The sequence below is a fragment of the Barbus barbus genome, assembly GCF_936440315.1.
Source record: "Barbus barbus genome assembly, chromosome: 41".
Taxonomy (NCBI): domain Eukaryota; kingdom Metazoa; phylum Chordata; class Actinopteri; order Cypriniformes; family Cyprinidae; genus Barbus; species Barbus barbus.
The window spans coordinates 11,319,897-11,342,261 of NC_136719.1; the positions used below are offsets into that span (position 1 = coordinate 11,319,897).

The window sequence follows — 22,365 nt, forward strand, 5'->3', positions numbered from 1 at the left end:
CCCTCAAGGTCGACGGCTTCTGAGGCGCCTATTTGCTAAGGAGGATCTGATTGTATCAGTAACCAAGTATGAACATCATGCATATCTTGTGTGTTATATTGAACATACCACTATGTCTTTCAACTAGTCTGTCAAATAAGGCAAAGACAGACACCCTTCTAAAACACACACAGAAATGGACTGCACCAAGATAAGAAGTTAAATCCTTATCTCAGAAATTAGTTAAAGGAAGCCTTCAGTTATAAGCACAGACTGATTTCATCCCTTTCAAATACCTATTTCATCCTGTCATAAAGTTTATGCCAACCTTTGATAGTTCTTTGAATTGCCTGAGCTAATTGGCCCATGATGTTGCCTATGGTATGCAGTTAATGTATACATTTAGCAAGTAATCATATTATAAATATAAATAGACCCTATTTATAATATATATATATATATATATATATATATATATATATATTAGATATGCATACAACATATTTATTATGCTAATAAAACCACAAAATGTAATAGCCTATATATACTACATAGCCTACATATAGCCTACTACATACATATACTAGCTACATACATAATATAAATACTACATTGCCTACTTGTTTGGTTCGATACTGTTACTATCGTTACCACGAGTAAAGCTTTTCTTGACCGTCAATTTAGCGGAAATTTAACTTTTGTGGTTACAGAAATATTGTCTGAAAACGTCGCTGTATGCACAAAAAATAAACCTCTTCCCCGCCCAATCTTTTACTATCTTACAGGGGTTCAAGTCTTAATTATGGCCAGACCCCTCCAAAGCCCAGCACAATTCGCACCCTATAGATTTGCATTTTATTGCAATCACCTTTTTGCCAATTATAACATAATTTAAGTCTTTAAAGAAATAGAGAAGTCACGTATTTAACCTCTGGACAGCAGTGTATAAATCACAACCAACAACAATGTCGTTTTAAAAATAACCCCTTACAGTACAGTTCCTCAAACCGGTTTGCCTTTTGTGAAGGGACCACACAGCCAATGAGCAACTAAACACACACGGACACATGGGGATATCTGACATATCTCCCCAACACTGACCTTGAGGGAAACAATAAAAGAGGACCGGGCCACTTCTCTCGAGGCCAACCCGTTTAGACATTACTGAGGTTAGTATTCAAATGCATGTGTTTCCACAGCGCTGTTTGGATAGGGCGCCGTGCCTTGCATGTGACGAAACGTGTAATTTGAAATCTTTTTTTTTTTTTACACAAATACTTACCAAGATTGTGGATTAGAGATTTTTTTTCAGCACATGCCAATGATAAACACAACAAAGTGGAGAAAACTTTCCTCTAACAAAGTTCTACGACGTTACAGGTGTTTGAGCGCAGGTCCGGGAACAGAAGCGTAAATCATGTCCCGCTTTATGGAATTGAGGGATTTCGGAGATGCGGCCACATTTCTGCGTAAAACCAACCTGGAACAACTCGCTGCGCAGTCCCATGCGTTTGATGGTACTGTCATACATCCTGTTTGTGTCCTGTGTGAAAACCAGATATTTTATTGGTGCACAAGCCTATCAAAATATTTAAATAGCCTAAATGATTTGAAATAATATCCGAAATAATATACGTTTCTGAATGAATGGGTTACACTTTGAAATGAGCATGTATTATGCGTATATATTGTATGGAATATTGACAATTCCTAGCTATTTTGACATAACACCAGCTATTTTTTTATTTATTTATTTTTACATGAAAAGCAATGCAAAATACATATATATTACATCGCGTAATAATAGTAGTATTTGAATTGATTTAGCAAGCATAAGAGGAAATTTAAAATGGTATGTAATGTTATTAGTTACCTGACAGATCATTTCAGAAGTAACACACTTCTGTGTGCAGGGAAGAAACGTGTTTGGATTCCAGATGAGAAAGAAGCATACATTGAGGTGGAGATCAAAGATACAGATGGAGATAAAGTCATGGTGGAGACCAAAGATGGAATGGTCAGTGTAGCTTCAATTGCCCTTTTTTATGTGACAATTCTTATATATATATATAAAGATAAGATTCTTAAATCACTGTTTGTCTAATTTTTCAGTAAGTATAGCCTATCAGTTATAACAAGATATACATTTACTTGAGAAGAAGAAATTGTAAGACTTGCTTTAAGAGAAAAATCTTGAATCTTTCTTAACTCATGGCAAATATTTATTTCTTGCTTTAAGCCAAAAATCTAATAATATCTTTGTTCATGCAACAAACAAAACAAATGAAGACAAATCAATGTAGGTATTTTTACTATAGAAAAAATATAGATTAAAGAAATTATATTTTATTGCATTGTACCAAAGACTATAGAATGATTGTACATCAAAAACAATGCTGTGTATTATATTGTATTAAGCAACTCAAAGATAAGTTGAGGAAAAAAATGCATATTTTCATTTTGACGTTTCTACGCTTGATATAAAATGGAGATCGAAAACGTATCACAAGGTGGTGATTAAATTCTTTAATCTAATACTGACAGATGTTAACGGTGAAAGAGGAAGACATTCAGCAGATGAATCCCCCGAAGTTTGACATGATTGAAGACATGGCCATGCTTACGCACCTCAACGAGGCCTCTGTTCTTTTCAACCTCAGCCGTCGCTACAGTTTCTGGATGATCTACGTGAGACACCACATTATCATTCACTGCTATGAATGATTAATATATATATATAATTTCAGAGCTGTCTCAGTCTTAATGCATGTGCTTTTATCTGTCCGCAGACATATTCAGGGCTGTTTTGTGTGACAGTTAACCCGTATAAATGGCTTCCCGTCTATTCTCCTGAAGTGGTTGTAGCATATAAGGGAAAACGTCGCACAGATGTTCCACCTCACATCTATGCCATAGCAGACAATGCCTACAATGACATGCTAAAAAGTATGTTATGAAACACATTTCACTTTTGATCTAAATTTTCATGTTTGTATGTTGCATTTATTTTGATTCAGAATACACTTACTGTAGGTCAAAACATAACTGCTAAATTTAATGGTCTTTATTTTTTAACACATAGTTTTGAAGTGATCTGAGCTGTTTTTTCCCCTATAGATCGTGAAAACCAGTCAATGCTCATCACGTAAGTGACCCTCCATTACCCCGTTACATCTCTATTCTAGCCTACAACTATTAGGCCAAAATGTTCCGAAATCCTTTTTGCTCATTATTTAATCGTGAAGCGGTATAAAAAAATGGGGTTTTATCATTTTAAAAAGTTTTCTTTTTTTCTTCTTTAATCTTCACTTCACTTCTTGAATTGAATATTGTTTCATGTATATTTCACATAAATTTTGTCCATGCCTAGCGGAGAATCCGGTGCTGGCAAAACTGTCAACACGAAACGTGTAATTCAGTATTTTGCCATTATAGCTGCTCTTGGCGATGCAGGGGGCAAAAAAGGAGTAAGGGCAGAAACTTCACTTCTGTCTTTTTGTCATCACCCATCCTTGTTTTTGTTTCCCTACGAATCTTATTTTTGTTCCTCTACATCTTGTTTTTGGGGATTTTTAATAATGTCTGAATGTTTATCAATTCTTTTGGATTCACAGACATCCTTTTAACCGATAAGGAGTGACCCTCAGAGTTTTGATACCCTAGTTTTGTATTCCCGTTCCAGTATGTTTTTATAAACCCTTTTTTATACCACTCTTTACATTGCCCTTTTCCCTTTTTGCAATGTCTCTCATTATTGTCTCTTGTTTTTAACATTATAAACTCCTTTTTCATTCTTTGTCTTTTTGAAAAAAAAAAAAAAAAAACCCTGACTTCATCTATTTTCCCCTCAGTCATGACGGATAATATTTCATTTTCATTAGTTTGTTTTGTCCTACTCATTGATATAATTTTGGTGTTGGATTAAAAACTCACACATTTTTCTGTTTTCAACATAAATAGGGTACATTAGAGGATCAGATCATTGAGGCCAACCCAGCTATGGAAGCGTTCGGCAACGCAAAAACCCTGAGGAATGACAACTCATCCCGCTTTGTGAGTGAACATCATCAGAGGAGCACAACATCTCATTTTCATTCAATATTGTTCTCCGTCTCACTTTCTTCCCTCTCTTTAACACAGGGCAAATTCATACGAATCCATTTTGGTCCAACAGGGAAACTAGCATCTGCTGACATTGACATCTGTAAGCAGATCTAAAAAAGCCTTAATAGATTTTTTATATGGTTTTCCTTCAAACCTCAGTTTTTACATTCTCTTTTGTTTAGATCTTCTGGAAAAATCCAGAGTGATTTTTCAGCAATCTGGAGAGAGAAGCTACCACATCTACTACCAGATCCTCTCGCACAGGAAACCAGAACTCCAAGGTATCCAGAGGAATCCCATACAGCATGACTACTATTTAAACTGAAGTTTATACCAAGTATAGAAATATACATACCTATTACATTCCACAGTGCGCTGTGTGACCTCTTCCATTTTCCATCACAGACATGCTGTTGGTGTCGTCAAATCCCTATGACTACCACTTCTGCTCGCAGGGCGTTACAAATGTGGACCATATGGATGATGGAGACGAGCTGCTTGCGACTGATGTAAGTGCTGCTTGTATGAAGGAGATCCCTGTAAAGAGATCCTCAGATATTAATTTTTCCACATTAAACACTGAATAACCACTCACCTATAAGGAAACTTGCTTACTGTCCTCTCTAGCATGCAATGGACACCCTTGGCTTCACCCCTGAGGAGAAGTATGGCTGTTACAAGATAGTCGGTGCAATCATGCACTTTGGTAACATGGAGTTCAAAGTGCGGCAGCGAGAGGAGCAAGCCGAGGCGGACGGCACTGAAAGTAAGAGGGATTCTGACGTATGTCAGAAATGTCAATGATTTCGGTTTGGCTAAGCGCTGTAATTTTGTTACCCAGGTGCGGACAAAGCCTCCTATCTCATGGGGATCAGTTCAGCTGACCTCATAAAGGGACTGCTTCACCCCAGAGTGAAAGTGGGCAATGAGTACATTGTCAGAGGACAGACAGTTGAACAGGTTGGTTTGGTCAGAGTGATGAATTGGCTTTGCTGCTGTATAATTTCATCTCGCAGTGAGAGTATTTGGGCTTTTGTGTCATAACAGGTGACCTATGCTGTTGGTGCTTTGGCCAAAGCCACATATGACCGCATGTTTAAATGGCTGGTGAGCAGAATCAATAAAACCCTGTACACAGCCATCCCTCGTCAGTTCTTCATTGGAGTGCTGGACATAGCAGGCTTTGAGATATTTGAAGTAAGTCAGTTGATTACTGTCAATCAAATTACTTTGCATCACTCCACACAAATCTCTGCACATCACATGTGGATCTTAGAAAACTAGGTTTTCCCATTAATCTTCATTCCCAAAACTTAATTTGATTGTCACGATTTTGATTCTTAAAATCTCAAGATTGATTTTTTTTACCATATGGCAATGTCTTCTGCACCACCTTTGAGTGATTCACTAAAAAATTACTTTTATAAACTAGTTCTTGCTAATGAACCAAAAATATGCATTGCAAACAATGTAGTCCAATTAACAAACAAATGACTTGTTTGAGTCAGACCTTGTAATGAATCATTTAAAAACACTCATGAACTCTTAATGAATCATTTAAAAACACTCATGAACTCACTCTGACAAATCATTTACTAAATGTGCTCTTTGAATTTGTGCTTACTGAATCAACAAGAAGTTACTATTGCAACTGAATTACATACTTTGGGCCCTGTTATTAATTTACAAAAATATTTTTGCAATGTATCAAGTTATAATGTTTCCTGTATAAATTACAGCAATAGCTAAAAGAAAATGTCTCTTATATAAGCAAAATAGACATTGCAACTCATACATACCTAAATGAACTGAAATCAAAATGAATCAAAGTCAGATTAAATTGATAACTTTAGGAAATGTGTATTGATACCCAACCCTATACATTATTCAGTCCTCATTGTACCTTAAACTCCTTCTCTTCTTTTTTCCTGAACAGTTCAATAACTTTGAGCAAATCTGCATCAACTTCACAAATGAGAAACTGCAACAGTTTTTCAACCATCACATGTTCATCCTAGAGCAGGAGGAGTACAAGACAGAGGGCATAGAGTGGACTTTCATAGACTTCGGATTAGACCTGCAGGCCTGCATTGATCTCATTGAGAAGGTTGATATAGAATTATATATAATTCTGTGAAAGCATGTGTATGTCTGTGTAAGATAAGTACACTAAGCTACTCTAGCTGTTACATCCCTCTTGCATTGTTTGCAGCCGTTGGGTATACTCTCTATTCTGGAGGAGGAGTGCATGTTCCCTAAAGCCACAGAGAGCAGTTTCAAAGCTAAACTATACGATAATCACCTTGGCAAGTCTCCCAACTTCCTGAAACCAAGGCCAGACAAAAAACGCAAATATGAGACTCACTTTGAGCTGGTGCATTACGCCGGAGTGGTGAGTGGAAATAACTTCATATTTACATGCATATTTAAAGGCTATATTTACTGTAGCATACAATAGAGTCTTTATAAGCCACTTAACTGGAGCCAGTGGAATTTGTTAAGCAATTTACAGTATGCATTGCCGCCATAGAATGGCACCATTTAAGTAACAGGGTTAGTCTGAACTATGCTGAGGTTAAGTGTCTTGCTCAATGACACAATGGTGATAACTCAATAATTCACTTAAAATATAATATCAGTTCACATACAATTGTTTGTTGTCAGGTGCCATATAACATCAATGGATGGATTGACAAAAACAGAGATCCTTTGAATGAAACAGTGGTGGGAATCTTCCAAAGGTCATCAAACAAGTTAATGGCAACCCTCTTCGAGAACTTCATCAGCTTAGATTCAGGTGCATATTATTACAACCAATATTCAAGAGTTAATTCCAATGGACCTGATTGTACTGAGGTGTTTAACATGTATATTTACAAGTACAGAAGCAAAGCCAGGGAGCAAAGAGAAAAGGAAGAAAGGAGCATCATTTCAAACAGTGTCCCAGCTGCATAAGGTGGGTCAAATGATGTCTAAATGCACCAGAAAAGCCACTTTTTACTTCTTTGAATATCAGTTAAAATTATATAGATATTGGAAATGTCTTGGAGAGTGAGCTAGTTAAGACTTGCAGTGATGTTTAGGTAATCTGACCCATGAACATCACTTTAAGTCTGTGCTGGCTCAGCTTTCACCAGCCACATATTGAAAGATGCAGGTAAGATCTGACCCAGTAGTTAACATCACTAGTGTAGTAAACTGAGCATGTTGTATTATGGACTGCGTGTTGAATGATCTTTCCTTCGTTATCACTCTAGGAGAATCTAAACAAGTTGATGGCTAACTTGAGAAGCACTCAGCCTCATTTTGTACGATGCATTATCCCCAATGAGACAAAGAACCCAGGTACAAAAAAATTCACAGTGCAGAGGATAAAACCAGTTGTTGTACAACAAGATCTCCATTACCTATCGTAAATACATCGTCAGTCTTCACTTTTTGTTCTTGTATCTGATAGGGATGATGGAGCCATTTCTGGTTCTGCACCAGCTTCGCTGCAATGGAGTCCTGGAAGGGATCCGCATTTGCAGGAAGGGATTTCCCAATCGCATTCTCTATGCAGAGTTCAAACAGCGGTTAGTTTTTCTTCATGGGTCACATTTGTAATTTCATCAGCACACATGGAACTGGACAATACTGGAATGACAGGAATAGAATTTTACCCAACTATCTATCTTTGATTTTCAATTTGAATGCTACCCAAGTGCCTTTCAAGGAAAGTCTGTCCACTCGGCGGCCATTTTTACAACACCTCCAGGCAGCTATTTTGGGCATCCAAGACCAAGTCCTATCTAATGGGGGAATCCTGAAATCTCAAAATCTGCTTGCTCAATTCACAATGTCATTACTTTTTTCAAATCAGCAACAAAATCTGAAATGAACTACCCCATAAATGTTGTTCCTTATGCTCAAATAGCATTAAAAAGCATATTTGTCCCATCTAGCCCAGCTAATGCGCATGTGCAGTCATAAACGTGAGTCTCTGGTTTCTATGAGAACCAGAGCTTCTAACAGCCGCTGCAGTGACACAATTACTTTACCACTAAGCAATTGGCGGTTTTATTCAGAAGGAGGAACTATTCCACCATATTGGGCATTGCAGTTTCTTCCATTAATAAGTAATAGGGGTGAACCTTCTTTGTATACTGTATCTATAGTCTTTGATTCTACTACTATTCAAATTCAACTTGCAGTTCTGTATCTTGTTTACTAGATTAATGAAAAAGTAGCAATTTAAAAGTCAATTCTGAATGACACATAACCCTAATATGAAGATGAATAAAGATGACATTAAACCTTCATGATCTACCAGCTACCGTATCCTGAACCCTTTGGCCATCCCAGAGGACACATATGTGGACAGCAGGAAAGCTGTAGAAAAGTTGCTTGGGTCTCTGGATATCGACCACACGCAGTACAAGTTTGGCCACAGCAAGGTTGATGAATTTGTCCTCTCTCACTCTCTTCCTACTCACTATTTTCAGTCCCTCGAAACTCATCCTAGGCTACACTGACCTGTGAATCTGTGCTCCTTCAGGTTTTCTTTAAGGCAGGACTTCTTGGCCAGCTGGAAGACATGAGGGACGAACGTCTGTCTGCGATCCTCACCTTGCTCCAGGCCTTCTGCAGGGGCAAACTCATGCAGATGGAGCGCAGGAGGATGATGAAAGAGAAGTATGAGCCGTTTAGATGTCCAAATCATGACATTAGTCAAAGTGTCTAAATAACCAAATGCAAATAGTTGCTATTACTCACTAACTAAAGAAAGTGTCAGATTGCAGATCTCGCTTACTTGAGCCTGTTGTGAACACTGTGATAAACTGTTGAGAGTGTGCACAGGCCTGTGAGCCTGCAAGTCTATGGGAGGAATGTCCAAAGTGCATGCAGACTATGCTGTGGCGTGTGTCCGGCGTGTGTCTGTGTGTTTTGAACGTGTGTGAGCGGTCGCTACAGAAAAAGCCGTTTAAACCCCCTCCACCCCAAATGGCATTTACAAAAGCAGGTGTGGAGGTGGGTCATATATCCCGCAAAGAGCACACATACCAGTTGTTGACGGTTCCTTACTAGAGTCCCCCCTCCCATCTTTATTATAAATAACCCTCTTTTGTCCAGAATGGATATGGCTGGGAGCAGGCTGAAAATTGCTGAAATGCCATCCCAGGTGACAGGGGATTAAGTCCTCTTGTTTCTTCAAATGGGTTCAGCTTTAGATAATCAACAACCTCTGCCTGACCTTTGACTGTCCCTGATTGTGTCGCCACTTCAGCAATGCGGAATTGATTTACTCTTTAGGCATGTTCAGTATCACAGTGGGATTACTGATATAGAACACACAAAACAATGGCGTGTGGCAGCCTGGCCCTATTTGGTGCTAGGCATACTGAGCTAATTTAGAACAACAAGGGCAGGGATTGTGAGGTACAGGCTACAAAATGGATGGGGCTTCTTTTATTCTTGGACAAAAGAGCAAAGTTTGAAAGAATTTTGAGAAGGCTTCATCTTGATACTCCTCAATAAGGCTTACAATGATATCTTTTGTTGAAAATTTGCAATGTATTCATCTGATGTTTTATGTAATACTTCCTAGACCAATACACCAATACTTACTTATCTCTATTAAAACCAGCACCGAGGTCAATGACATGATTCATATTTTGTTCTAGATCTATTAATTTAAAACTATGTTTGAAATGCAATTCATTCACACAGTGACTTGAATACACAGCTTCTATGATGCAAATGAGAAGAAATTAAATTAATTTGGATATTTGATAAGTCGAAATATCAGTGTGTTACAACTGTCCTGATATCAGAAGGAAAAACAAAATGAATTAAAAAAAATAATAATTTTAAAATGATGAGATTATTTTTGAAGAAAATTTTGTTTGTAGTGCAATCAAATCAAAAAAGGTTAAAAGTGAATTAATTAATTCAAAATTATGAATTGATTTTTTTTTTACTTTTTACCTTGAAAAAATATTTTTAAGACTTTTTTTGGGGGAAAACAATGATTAAAATACACTCACATGGACTTAGATGTAAGGAAAATTGTATTATATTATGAGGTGGTTACACTACAAGACATTTTTAAGAGTCATTTAAAACTTCTTGGTTTTGAAACATTATGTAATTAATCTCATTATCTTCACTCAGGGAAGCTCTAATGGTCATTCAGTGGAACATCCGTGCTTTTTACGCCGTCAAGAACTGGCCGTGGATGCGTCTGTTCTTCAAGATCAAACCTCTACTGAGGAGCGCAGCTACAGAGAAAGAGCTGGCTACACTGAAGGAGGAGTTCCAGAAGCTAAAAGAGGCTCTCGAAAGGTCTGAGGTGAAGAGGAAGGAGTTTGAGGAGAGACAGGTCTCCTTGGTGCAAGAGAAAAATGACCTCTCTTTACAGCTTCAAGCGGTTAGTGTCAGAGTTGATTCACACCAATGAAACAAGTTACAAATCAGAATCACATATTTTCTAACATGATGATTTGTTGATGGCTTCGTGATCATATCTTGATGCATCATACATTGAGCCAGATACATTCTAACCCCAGGAGCAGGATAACCTGGCCGATGCTGAGGACCGCTGTAACCTGCTAATCAAGGCTAAGATCCAGATGGAGGGGAAAATTAAGGAGCTGATGGAGAGGCTTGAAGACGAAGAGGAGGTTAATGCCACCATCTTGGCCAAGAAACGCAAACTTGAGGATGAGTGTATTGAACTGAAGAAAGACCTGGATGACCTAGAGATTACTTTGGCCAAGGTGGAGAAGGAAAAACATGCCACTGAGAACAAGGTAACAGACATGTTCATGGATGCGAAAATGTTGTATGCATTTGATGCTCTAATGAACTGATTAGCAAGAAGCTTCTTTTTACTTATCTCAGGTGAAAAACTTGTTGGAGGAAATGGCTGCATTGGATGAATCCATCCTCAGGCTGACAAAAGAGAAGAAAGCCCTGCAGGATGCTCATCAGCAGGCTCTGGAAGACCTGCAGAATGAGGAAAACAAAGTGAACATGCTGTCCAAGGCCAAGATCAAACTTGAGCAGCAGGTGGATGATGTGAGTATGAAGTGGACTCAGTTACGAGACAAATTTAAGAGTCCGTAACAACCCGTAACTCCTTAATCACAGGGCAGATGTACAATTGGAAATAAAATGCTTATTAGCCTACACAACTCAATGTTTATTATTATTTCCTAACTGCAACAGTTAGAGGGATCTTTGGAGCAAGAGAAGAAAGTGCGTATGGATCTGGAGCGAGTGAAGCGTAAGCTTGAGGGAGATCTAAAGATTTCCATTGAGTCATCCATGGATTTGGAGAACAACAAACAGCAGCTAGAGGAAAGACTGAAGAAGTGAGATTTTACAGACATTATGCAGTCTTAATGTTGCAAATGGAAGCACTGTGCTATGCTGTATGATCAATTGAGCTCTGACGAAATCTGTATATGGTCTTTCTCAAGGAAAGACCTTGAAATGGTTCACATAGGTGCAAAGGTTGAAGAGGAGCAAGCCTTGGTTATGCAACTGCAGAAAAAAATAAAAGAATTACAGGTAAATATTTGGCTAATAACCGAAAATTCCACATTTTCTTAATGAGTTATTACTATAACAGTATTATGGTAAACTCTTTACAGACACGTATTGAAGAGCTTGAGGAGGAACTTGAGGCTGAAAGAGCAGCTCGATCAAAGTCGGAGAAGCAGCGTGCTGAAGTATCAAGGGAACTGGAAGAGTTAAGTGAATGTCTGGAGGAAGCAGGAGGTGCTACTGCTGCCCACATCGAGATGAACAAGAAGCGGGAGGCTGACTTCTTAAAAATGCGAAGAGATCTGGAAGAAGCCTCACTGCATCATGAAACTACTATGGCCATGTTGAGGAGAAAGCATGCGGACACTTTGGCTGAGTTGGGGGAGCAACTGGACAACCTGCAGAGGGTCAAACAGAAGCTGGAGAAGGAAAAGGCAGAAATCAAAATGGAGTCTGAAGATCTGGCATCTAACCTTGAACATCTCTCCAGAGCCAAAGTAAGAGATCTCAATGTGCTTTACATCTTTTCTGAGACTCATAATGTCATTGTCTTATCATCCATGGAGCTCATGGTTAAAACATATAGAGTAAACATGAACTGGATTGAAAAATACTTTATTAACGGTTGTTATATGCCAAATGAGAGAGTTAACAGAAAGACCATTGTTTGCAGGCCACAACAGAGAAAATGTGCCGGATGTATGAAGACCAGCTGAATGAGTCTAAAACCAAGGTGGAGGAACTCCAGAGGCAGCTAATGGATGTCACCTCTCAAAAAGCACGGGCCCAGACAGAGAGTGGTCAGTGTCCTGTGCTTTAGAAATTCAAATTTACACTTAGAAACAAATAATTTAAGAAAAAGGTCACTGGTGCTTGGTAAAGCCTTTGCTTTCTTTTTTTCGGTCTTACCGTTAACAGCCGAGGTCAGTCGCAGACTGGAAGAGAGAGAGGTTCTGGTTATGCAGCTGCAGCGGACAAAGAGTGCTCTCAGCCAGAGCATGGAAGAGCTGAAGAATCAGCTAGAAGAGGAATGCAAAGTGAGCCAGAATTTTACTACATTGGATGCACTTGTGCCATATCTCTTCTATCAATCAATTACAATTTATAACCACAATTATTCAATATTTGCTGAAGAAAGTCATGAAACATAACAATATTGTGGCAGACAAGAAAAGCACTGGGGAATAAGCCTTTAGAAGTTGATGTATATTTTGTACACTACTGATTAAATTACAGGAATAAATTATGTTTGAAAATATATTTAAACAGAAAACTGTTATTTTAAATTGTAATACTATTTCACTAAGTTATTAGTGTTTTACCATATCTTTGATCAAATAAATGCAGCTTCAGTGAGCATAAGAGACTTAATTCAGGAATATTAAAAATCTTATTGACCCCAAACTTTTGAACAATAGTTTATATATTCAGTATATTCATCTCAAGTGCATCATATTTAATATAATATTGGGTTTGTGTTTACATACCAGGCAAAGAACAGTTTAGCTCATGCGGTACAGTCATCCAGGCATGATTGTGAGCTTTTGAGAGAGCAGTTTGAGGAGGAGCAGGAGGCCAAATCCGAGTTGCAGCGTGGTCTGTCTAAAGCAAACGCTGAGATCGCACAGTGGAGGACAAAGTATGAGACTGATGCCATTCAGAGGACTGATGAACTAGAGGATGCCAAGTAAGAGATCACTCATTTTGTCAGTCAGTGTAACATTGTGTCTTGTTCACAGATCAAACAGAATTGCTGCTTTATGTAATAAAACTGATTTATCGTCCTTCAGGAAGAAGCTGGTTGCAAGGCTCCAAAGTTCTGAGGAGGCAGTGGAAGCCTCCAATGCCAAATGTGCCTCGCTGGAGAAGACCAAGCACCGTCTGCAGACTGAGATTGAGGACTTGATGGTTGATTTGGAACGTTCTAATGCTGTGGCTGTTGCACTCGACAAAAAGCAACGAAATTTTGATAAGGTCAGGATGAAAGTATTTAAATATTTAATTTAACCAGGCATTGTTCATATTCATTTTCTACTAACACATATTCTTATTACTATGTCCAGGTCCTGTGTGAATGGAGGCAGAAGTTTGAGGAGACACAGGCCGAGCTGGAAAGCTCTCAGAAAGAGTCCCGTAGTCTCAGCACAGAGCTCTTCAAGCTCAAAAACTCCTACGAAGAAGCCCTAGACCAGCTGGAGACAATCAAAAGGGAGAACAAGAACCTGCAGGGTACAAAGACTGTACATAGACTTCAGGACAGGGCCTATCTGTGACATACATTTATAATAAGGAAGGGAGATTCGATTTTGGTCCAGAATGATTTTCAAAACGAGCCCATTCAATATGTTTGTTTTACAGAGGAAATTACTGACTTGACTGATCAGATTAGTCATGGCAACAAGACCATCCATGAGCTTGAACAGATGAAGAAGGTGCTAGACCATGAGAAGAGTGGCATTCAAGCAGCACTGGAGGAGGCTGAGGTGATTAATTATACCTGAGATACCAGACAATGCTCACCCGCAGACATTAATAATTATATACTTGGGTAAAAAGCTAATGTGCTAACTCTGTGTGACTCAGGGCACTCTGGAGCATGAGGAGAGTAAGACCATACGCATCCAGCTGGAGCTCAGCCAGACCAGAACTGAAGTTGAAAAGAAACTTGCAGAGAAAGATGAAGAGATTGACAATCTCCGGTAAGGAAGAAAGACAAGAAAACATACTATTAAAATTCCAGCATATAATTAAATCACATTAAACTATTTATCAATGCAGTCGAAACCATCAGAAGACTCTGGACACCATGCAGACCACACTGGATGCAGAGATCAGGGCACGTAATGAGGCAGTCAGGGTTAAGAAAAAGATGGATGGAGATATGAATGAGATGGAAATCCATCTGAACCATGCAAACAGACAAGCTGTGGAGTCTCAGAAAATGGTGCGCAACCTACAGCTTCAAATCAAGGTGAGACAGAAGGACTGGTTGAATCAATATGCAGGTTCAAAAAGATAATCAACTATATGGAAGAATTTAATTCTTAAATTAAATTCTTAAGAATTTTTGTTTAATAATCTTAAACAACTGGAACTGGAAATAATCTTTAGGGATGCATAATGTAGCGATTAAAGAATGTTTTTTAAATTATCGTTATCCGTTGATATTGAATATTTAATTGTCCATGTTCATTTCCTCTAATTTTACATTTAGATTACTTTTGCTGTCATCTAATATTCATTTAAAGTTCATCATTAAATAAACATGAAATGTAATCTTTATCAGATCTCAAAATGAACGTCCGTTTTCATAATGTACATTATAATGTTGTGACTCCTAAATTCACTTGTAGCATTTAAAATAACTGATTTGATTTTTTTAAGTTTTCTTTTTTAATTATTTAGACAAAATCATACATTTTAACATTAGACTTAACATGAAAATATCTACCATCTTATCTGTATCTACCAGTATTTTCATTGCATGCCTATTGATTTGTATTACACACAATGAAATCGTTATAGAAATAATCATTTCAATTTAGCATATTAGTGCTCTTTTATCAGCTGCAATTTGTTTGTCTTCTCAGGACCTGCAGTTAGAGTTAGATGAGTCTATACATCAGTGTGAGGACCTGAAGGAGCAGGTGACGGTCACAGAAAGAAGAAACACCCTGCTAACTGCAGAGTTGGAGGAGCTGCGTGGAGTTGTGGAGCAAACAGACCGTATGCGTAAAGTCGCTGAGCACGAGCTTCTGGAGTCCACTGAGAGAGTGAATCTGCTGCACGCTCAGGTAAGACTCAATCAATTCAATTTACGTTTATTTGTAAAGTGCTTTTCACGATACAAAACACCGCAAAGCAACTTTACAAAAAAAATAAAGTTTCTATATTATATTTAGTAGTAGCTAATCAGTGAGGACTATCATTAATCATTAATGAAACAACTTTAATAATTAAACATCACAATCTCACCTGTCAATCCATTGATCTCTACAGAACATGGTAGTGTTGAACCACAAGAAGAAGTTAGAGAGTGATCTGTCCTCACTGTCTGGCGAGGTGGATGATGCTCTGCAGGAGTGTCGTAATGCTGAAGAGAAGGCGAAGAAGGCCATAACTGATGTGAGCTCCTACTGGAACAACAATAGTGTGCATTAGTGCCTGCCCACTTTTTCAGCTGCGTTGGTTCCAGAAGTATTTTTTACTGTATGAGATTATAGCTTTTAACTGAATTTATCCCTCATTAGGCAGCAATGATGGCAGAGGAACTAAAGAAGGAGCAGGACACCAGCAGCCACCTGGAGAGGATGAAGAGGAACATGGAGCAGACCATCAAAGACCTGCAGATACGTCTGGATGAGGCTGAGCAGACTGCGCTGAAGGGGGGAAAGAAACAGATTCAGAAACTGGAAATTCGGGTAAGCTGAAAAAATTGTATTTTAGCTTTGGTCGAGACATGTATATAACACTTTAAGGATTAACCTGCATCTGTGGGAACATTTCAATCCTCAGGTGCGAGAGCTAGAGGGAGAGCTGGAGTGTGAGCAGAAGAAGAGCGGAGAGTTTCAAAAAGGAATAAGAAAATATGAGAGGAGGGTTAAAGAGCTCACTTACCAGGTATTACTCACAGGACACATGTGAAACAACAGGAAAAACTGTCATCTTCAGCACGTTTAAAAGACTGTTCTGTCTGTAGACAGAGGAGGACAGGAAAACTCTCCTGAGGATGCAAGACCTGATTGACAAACTACAGGCAAAATTAAAGGGTTTTAAGAGACAAGCCGAGGATGCAGTACGTATCTCCTGTTCATTTACTTTATCAACTTTGTAAATTCTTTCTTTTTGTATATAATTGGGCCAAAATGGTGTTTGAAAAAAATATATCACATGACCGGTTAAACAATATGGTGTTGTCCATTCTAAGGCGCACAGATTTAACAGCTCTGTATTTTACTTTCGTATGGCAGGAGGAGCAGGCCAACTGCAATATGTCTCGGTTCAAGATGATCCAGCATGAGCTGGATGAAGCCGAGGAGAGGGCAGATATAGCCGAATCTCAGGTCAACAAGCTGCGTGTGCGCACCCGAGAGACTCACGTCGTCAAGGTAACACACACTAAAACTGATCTCAGATAGATCATCACCCAAAAATGAGATTTCGGTCATCAATTACTCATCCTCTTTCTTCTGTGGAACACAAAAGATGATATTTAGTTTTTCATCCATACAATGAATTTTAAAGGGGTCCAAAACAACACTGGAACCCATTGACCCATTTTCATTGTGTTGAGAGAGAGAGAGATAAAAAAACACTAAGACATTTCAAAATATGCTCCTTTCTGTTCCACAGGAAAAAAATCATACAGGTTTGGAACAATGGAAATAAAAATGACAGTTTTCATTCTTGGGGGAACTCACCCTTTAAGTGTGAATAAATTGAAATAAAAAATAAAAGAGTCATAACAAACATACTTTTTGTTCACAGATCGTGGAGTGAAGACCGACTTAAGCCAGATGACTTTTAAGAATCATGTATCGTGTGACAAGTACCTTTCCTTTCTTTTTGGTCTTTGTAAAATGCTGCAGCACAAAGGTTTTGGAAATGTTTAATGCTTACTGAAGGTCAACGCAAACTGATTTTTGTTGTTGTGATTGAAGCCTTCAAAGATAAAATGCTGATTTGCAGATGTCAAACAGTAGTCTTGAAAAGTTTTTTAAGTGTTTGTTTATATGTCCGTCCAGCTCATAATTTGCAATGTTTTGGAAAATCACAGTGTCATTACAGTACAGTTGAAGAGCAGCACGAGGAAACAGTCTCTCGTACCTTTCTGTAACTGATTTGAAACTGAGTTTAATTGTTTAAGCTATTTGGACATGATAAATAAACAGCGCCTAAATAGAAATGTTTTCTTGATCATGTCAAGTTGCACATTTGGATTCATTTGGAATAAAAATGCTAAGAATGTGTTCTTGTTTTTCTGGTCCAGCACAACCTGTCACCCAATAATGTACCAAATCTGCACTTCTAGTTTTAAACAAAGTGGGTTAATTGATCACTTTTATTTAACTTTTTTTTATTATGATGATTTTAATTTAAGTAAATGTAAATAATTTAAAATGTAATATTATCTGGATTCTACAAAAAAGGTAATGTTACTAAGGTTTAGCTGGTCTCTCCTTTACCAGTTTACACACAGTTGTAATCAGCAGACAAGTTGTTGTTCCAAACCCACAAAACCTTCTTTCATCTTCAGAACACAAATTAAGATATTTTTGATGAAATCTGGGAGCTTCTGACCCTGCACAGACAGCAACGCAACTACAACTTTCAAGGCCCAGAAAGGTAGAAAGGACATCATTAAAATAGTCCACGTGACATCAGTGGTTCAACCTTAATTTTATCAAGCTATGAGAATACTTTTTGTGCTGAAAGAAAACAAAAAAATTATTACTTTATTCAACGATTTCTTCTCTTCCATGCGAGTCTTCAATGCGCATTCACAAGAGTACCACGACGCATGCGTGTGATGCTGCTGCGTTCTGACAGAGCGTCCATCTCTCTTAGTTCATCGTCTGTTGTATATTCTGGTTTGAATAAAGTAAGGCTGGGCAAAAAATGTAAAGTCTCTGTCTAAATCTTTAGACATGTGCTAAACTCTGCAGGAAATCGGCACTCCAGGACCGACGTTGCCTACCCCTGTTGTAGCTTCATAAAATTAAGGTTGAACCACTGATACAAGCTTTCCTCCGCTCTTTACAAACTACATTGATCTCAATGCGCTGGCGTCTTGAGAGACGAGTCCTAAGGGACCGTCCGCAAAGTGCGAAACGCGAAAAATTTTACTAATAAAATACTCAATTTCACAGTAACACTGTAGTGTCACCAAATTCAGTTCACACATCACTGCTCTCCTGCTGGCTGTACTTCAAGACTTATTTTGAAAATAATTGCTTTGGCATACTTTGTATGATTTTTTATTATGAAAAAATCACTTTTTATTAAGTGCTGCTTAACAGAGCAGCGAATTATCGTCCTCGCAAGCTGTGACAGAGCGCTTTTAGGAGTTTTTATTTGGGATCGGATTGTCGACTGAATTGGTGAGTTTGTTTGCTTCTCGGTTCTATCCGGTGGCCAGTGTTACCGATCAATTACTGACGGTTCCCTGCCGAGTTTTTAGCATTTTTCTGTTCTCATACATAAAATTTTTAAACACTTTGTGCCGCTCGGTGCAACCTGTCGCTGCCCTTGTGGTGTCACCAGATGAGGCCCTGCGAGGCAATGTGCGTTGCCCCAGTACTCAGTGCGGTCACAGACTCGTTAATCAAAAAGGCATGTCTACCACGCATATAACCCGTGCGGAGAACACAATATGTCAGTTACTCCTCGCCACAACTAGTACACTTGAATCGGCAAATGTGGATCCCTCGAGTTTTCACGAGGTGCATGACTGCAGTTCTACATCCGCTGTGGTCCAGAGGGATGCTAATCCTGCCTTATCTAGACGACTGGCTGCTGTGTTCACACACAAAACAACAAGCTGTCCACGACACCAGGATGCTTTTGGAACTTGTGCAGAAGCTTGGTCTTGCAGTCAACAAGGCAAAGAGTTGTCTGAATCCAGTGCAAACAATAACTTACATTGGAATGACACTGGACCCCCGTGTAATGTCGGCCACCCTCTCACATGCTCGAGTGGGCAGTATTCTGCAGCTCCTTGCCCGTTTTCACCTGGGTGCAAGCTTGCCGTACAAGACTTTGTTACAACTCTTGAGGATGCCGACTGCCGCCACTTCGGTGATTCCACTCGGCTTACTTCACCTCAGGCCTCTGCAGCGGTGGAACAACAGTTTGCGGTTGAGTCCTGTAAGACATCTTCAACGGCTGATTGTTGTCTCGCGCAGTTGTATCCAGGCATTGATACCGTGGAATTGCCGGGAGTTTTTGATGTCAGGTGTTCCTCTAGGGGTCATTCCTTCTCTGCGAGAGTTTGTCATGGCCGATGCTTCCCTCTTCGGGTGGGAGACATCATGGAATCAGAGGGGCGTTTGTGGCCAGTGGTCTCTAGCTTTTCTTGCCAGTTCTGTCAGGCCGTCATGTCCTCATTCGGTCTGACAACACCTCGACAGTTTTTCACCTGAACCATCAAGGTGGAACAAAGTCCCTCAAGTCTCTGCATCTTACCCACAAGATACTCACATGGTCTCTTCCTCGACTAGCATCGTTGAGGGCAGTTCACCTACCGGGATCGAGAAAACAGATAGCAGATGCTCTATCGAGGGATCTTCTGCACCCAGGAGGAATGGAGGCTTCACCAGGATGTGGTGCAGAGGATATGGCAACAGTTTGGCAAAGCAGAAGTGGATCTTTTTGCAACGGAGGCAAACATTCACTGTCGCTTGTGGTTTGCAAGAACAGAGACATCCAGTCCATGGGGCAGGATGCTGTCTCACGAACTGCCTGCTTTATGCTTTTTGGCAAAACTGCCTGCTTTATGCCTTTCCTCCTCTTCCGCTTCTGTGGGACACATTACACAGGATATCTCTGTGCAACCACAGAGTTTTGCTGGTAGCACCTCTATGGCCAGCCAGGCCTTGGCTCCCCATGCTTCTATCTTTGTTGGTGGGCAGGCCATGGCAGCTTCCGTTTCGGAAGGATCTGTTGTCACAGATGAATGGCGCGGTATGGCATCCGGATCCATGGTCTGCATAAATCCATGCATAAATCCATAAATTTGGATCCATGGTCCAAAGCTGCAGAAAGTCTGCAGCTTTGGGTTTGGCCTCTGGGGCCAACTGTCTCTTAACAGATTGTGAGCCCGCTGTTGTTCATACCATAATTAGTGCTAGAGCTGCATCCACACGTCAGCTCTATGCAGCTCGTTGGAGGATTTTCTCGTCGTGGTGCAAGGAGCGTGGGTTAGATCCTGTACACTGTGAAGTTCCTGGAGTTCTTTGTTTTTTACAGCATCTTTTGGATTCAGGCAAAGCAGCCTCCACACTGAAAGTATATGTTGCGGCCATTTCTGCGCATCATATTCAGGTTAAGGGTTCTTCTCTTGGTTCTCATAATCTCGTGTGCAGTTTCTTGAAGGGTGCAAGACAGCTGAAACCAGCTCGTAACCCTCATTTTCCTGGATGGGATTTGCAACTTGTTCTTGATTTTGTTTGTCTGCCACCATTTGAGCTTTTGCAGACAGCTGACCTAAAATGGATATCTTTAAAGACTGCATTTTTGTTGGCAATTGCATCTGCTAAGCGTGTAAGTGAATTACATGCATTGTCCGTCAGTGATTTTATGTATGCATTGGTTACCGGATGATTCTGGTGTTGTACTCAGACCAAATCCTTCTTTTCTACCTAAAGTTCTGCTTCTGCAGTTTATAAATCAGTCAATCAGTTTAGCGGCTTTTCAGTCTGCACCACAGTCAGACCATTTGGGGGATCACCCTCCGTGTCCTGTGCGAGCCCTGAAGGGATATGTGAATGCTACCGTTCATTTTAGGAGCACAGATCAGCTTTTTGTTTGTTATGGTGGTGCAAGGAAAGGGATCGCTGTTTCAAAGTAGAGATTGTCAAATTGGATTGTTGAGGTTATCTCTTTGGCATACAAGCAGGCCCAAAAACCATTGCCAGAGGGTATCTCTTGTCATTCCACAAGGGCTGTGTCTATATCTTGGGCTGCTTTCAGAGGAGTCTCTATGGCAGATATCTGTGGTGCTGCTACTTGGGCTTCCCCGTGTACTTTTGCCCGCTTCTACAAGCTCAATGTTGCTGCCCCTCATGCTGTCAGTTCAGTAGTCCTTCAGGAGAAACCTTGAACTTTTGTCAGGTGAGTGGCATTCCTCATGTTGATAGGAGTCATCCACTAGTGCTTAAGCATCGCCTCTGGCAGTCAGGAGGAATGAAACAGAACGCTAGTTACGTGTGTAACTCTGGTTCTGTGAATTCCGGATTATTTGTCACTCGGAATGCGAGAGAAAGGCGTATCGAGACCGAAGGCTGAGCTAGTGTGTCTACGTCACCACGTGATCTTTTTGGTATATTATCTCGACCTATCGAGCTGGCACTGCGATAATCCACTAGTGCTTAAGCATCGCCTCTGGTGGTCATTCGGAATTCACAGAACCAGTTACAGTTGGTCAAAAAAGTATTTAGTCAGCCACCAATTGTGCAAGTTCTCCCACTTAAAAAGATGAGAGAGGCCTGTAATTTTCATCATAGGTACACTTCAACTTCAACACTTCAACAGAGGCGTTTTGAGGAAACACGCTTGTAGCTTGTTTACTAAATCACTACAAAAGAAAAGAGGCATCATTTGTGTAGTAAAAATGTTTTGCTTGCGAGTTATTGATCCAGAGAAGTCAAATCTGCGAATATTGTGCCAACTTTACCGAACTGTTAGATACACACTATGCTTGCATAATAAACCTGATATTTAGTAGGACTAAATTTTGTTGCTTTCAATGTATCGGTCTTAAAATCCCGTTGTAATCTAACAAATGTAATTAATTTAACGTAAGTAAAAAGTACCTCGCCTCAAAGAAAAAAAGAAAAGAAAAAGCGATTCCAACGTGACTTAACAAGCAACCTGGTCAGACGAGGAAAAAATAATAAACAGACAAGTGGAAGGGGCTGTTGTTTTTGAATTATGGAGAAAGAACAATTACTTAATTTCGTTTATCAGTATAGAAAACTAAAATTGTAGATTACATAAAATATAAAGTAACCCTGGTAACTTGCTGCAAAATAA

General features: G+C 39.5%; 1 protein-coding gene across 1 annotated transcript; it reads left to right on the top strand.

Annotated features, from left to right (window-relative positions):
• The first annotated feature begins 1,011 nt into the window (after window positions 1-1,011).
• LOC306860261 (myosin-1-like) lies at window positions 1,012-18,226 on the top strand. Its single transcript, XM_079401864.1, has 43 exons — window positions 1,012-1,148; window positions 1,360-1,496; window positions 1,893-1,996; window positions 2,524-2,667; window positions 2,769-2,925; window positions 3,097-3,124; window positions 3,350-3,446; window positions 3,940-4,032; window positions 4,120-4,183; window positions 4,266-4,364; window positions 4,489-4,592; window positions 4,711-4,849; window positions 4,925-5,043; window positions 5,131-5,280; window positions 6,020-6,190; window positions 6,296-6,475; window positions 6,748-6,880; window positions 6,969-7,039; window positions 7,341-7,428; window positions 7,541-7,658; window positions 8,396-8,519; window positions 8,621-8,757; window positions 10,237-10,492; window positions 10,632-10,874; window positions 10,966-11,142; window positions 11,293-11,438; window positions 11,547-11,637; window positions 11,721-12,110; window positions 12,287-12,413; window positions 12,532-12,650; window positions 13,104-13,300; window positions 13,404-13,587; window positions 13,677-13,842; window positions 13,972-14,096; window positions 14,197-14,312; window positions 14,392-14,584; window positions 15,204-15,407; window positions 15,613-15,738; window positions 15,864-16,034; window positions 16,129-16,233; window positions 16,313-16,408; window positions 16,584-16,721; window positions 17,101-18,226. Exons 2-43 carry the CDS (start codon window positions 1,397-1,399, stop codon window positions 17,110-17,112), a joined length of 5,802 nt encoding a protein of 1,933 aa, XP_079257990.1. The 5' UTR covers window positions 1,012-1,148; window positions 1,360-1,396; the 3' UTR covers window positions 17,113-18,226.
• Window positions 18,227-22,365: the final 4,139 nt, after the last annotated feature.

Bases quoted from the DNA above. Each gene is read 5' to 3' on its own strand.
- LOC306860261 (XM_079401864.1), top strand. From the start codon at position 1,397: ATGTCCCGCTTTATGGAATTGAGGGATTTCGGAGATGCGGCCACATTT. The intron at 3,125-3,349 runs GTAAGTGACCCT...GTCCATGCCTAG, and splicing joins AACCAGTCAATGCTCATCAC to CGGAGAATCCGGTGCTGGCA. The intron at 13,588-13,676 runs GTCAGGATGAAA...TACTATGTCCAG, and splicing joins AGCAACGAAATTTTGATAAG to GTCCTGTGTGAATGGAGGCA.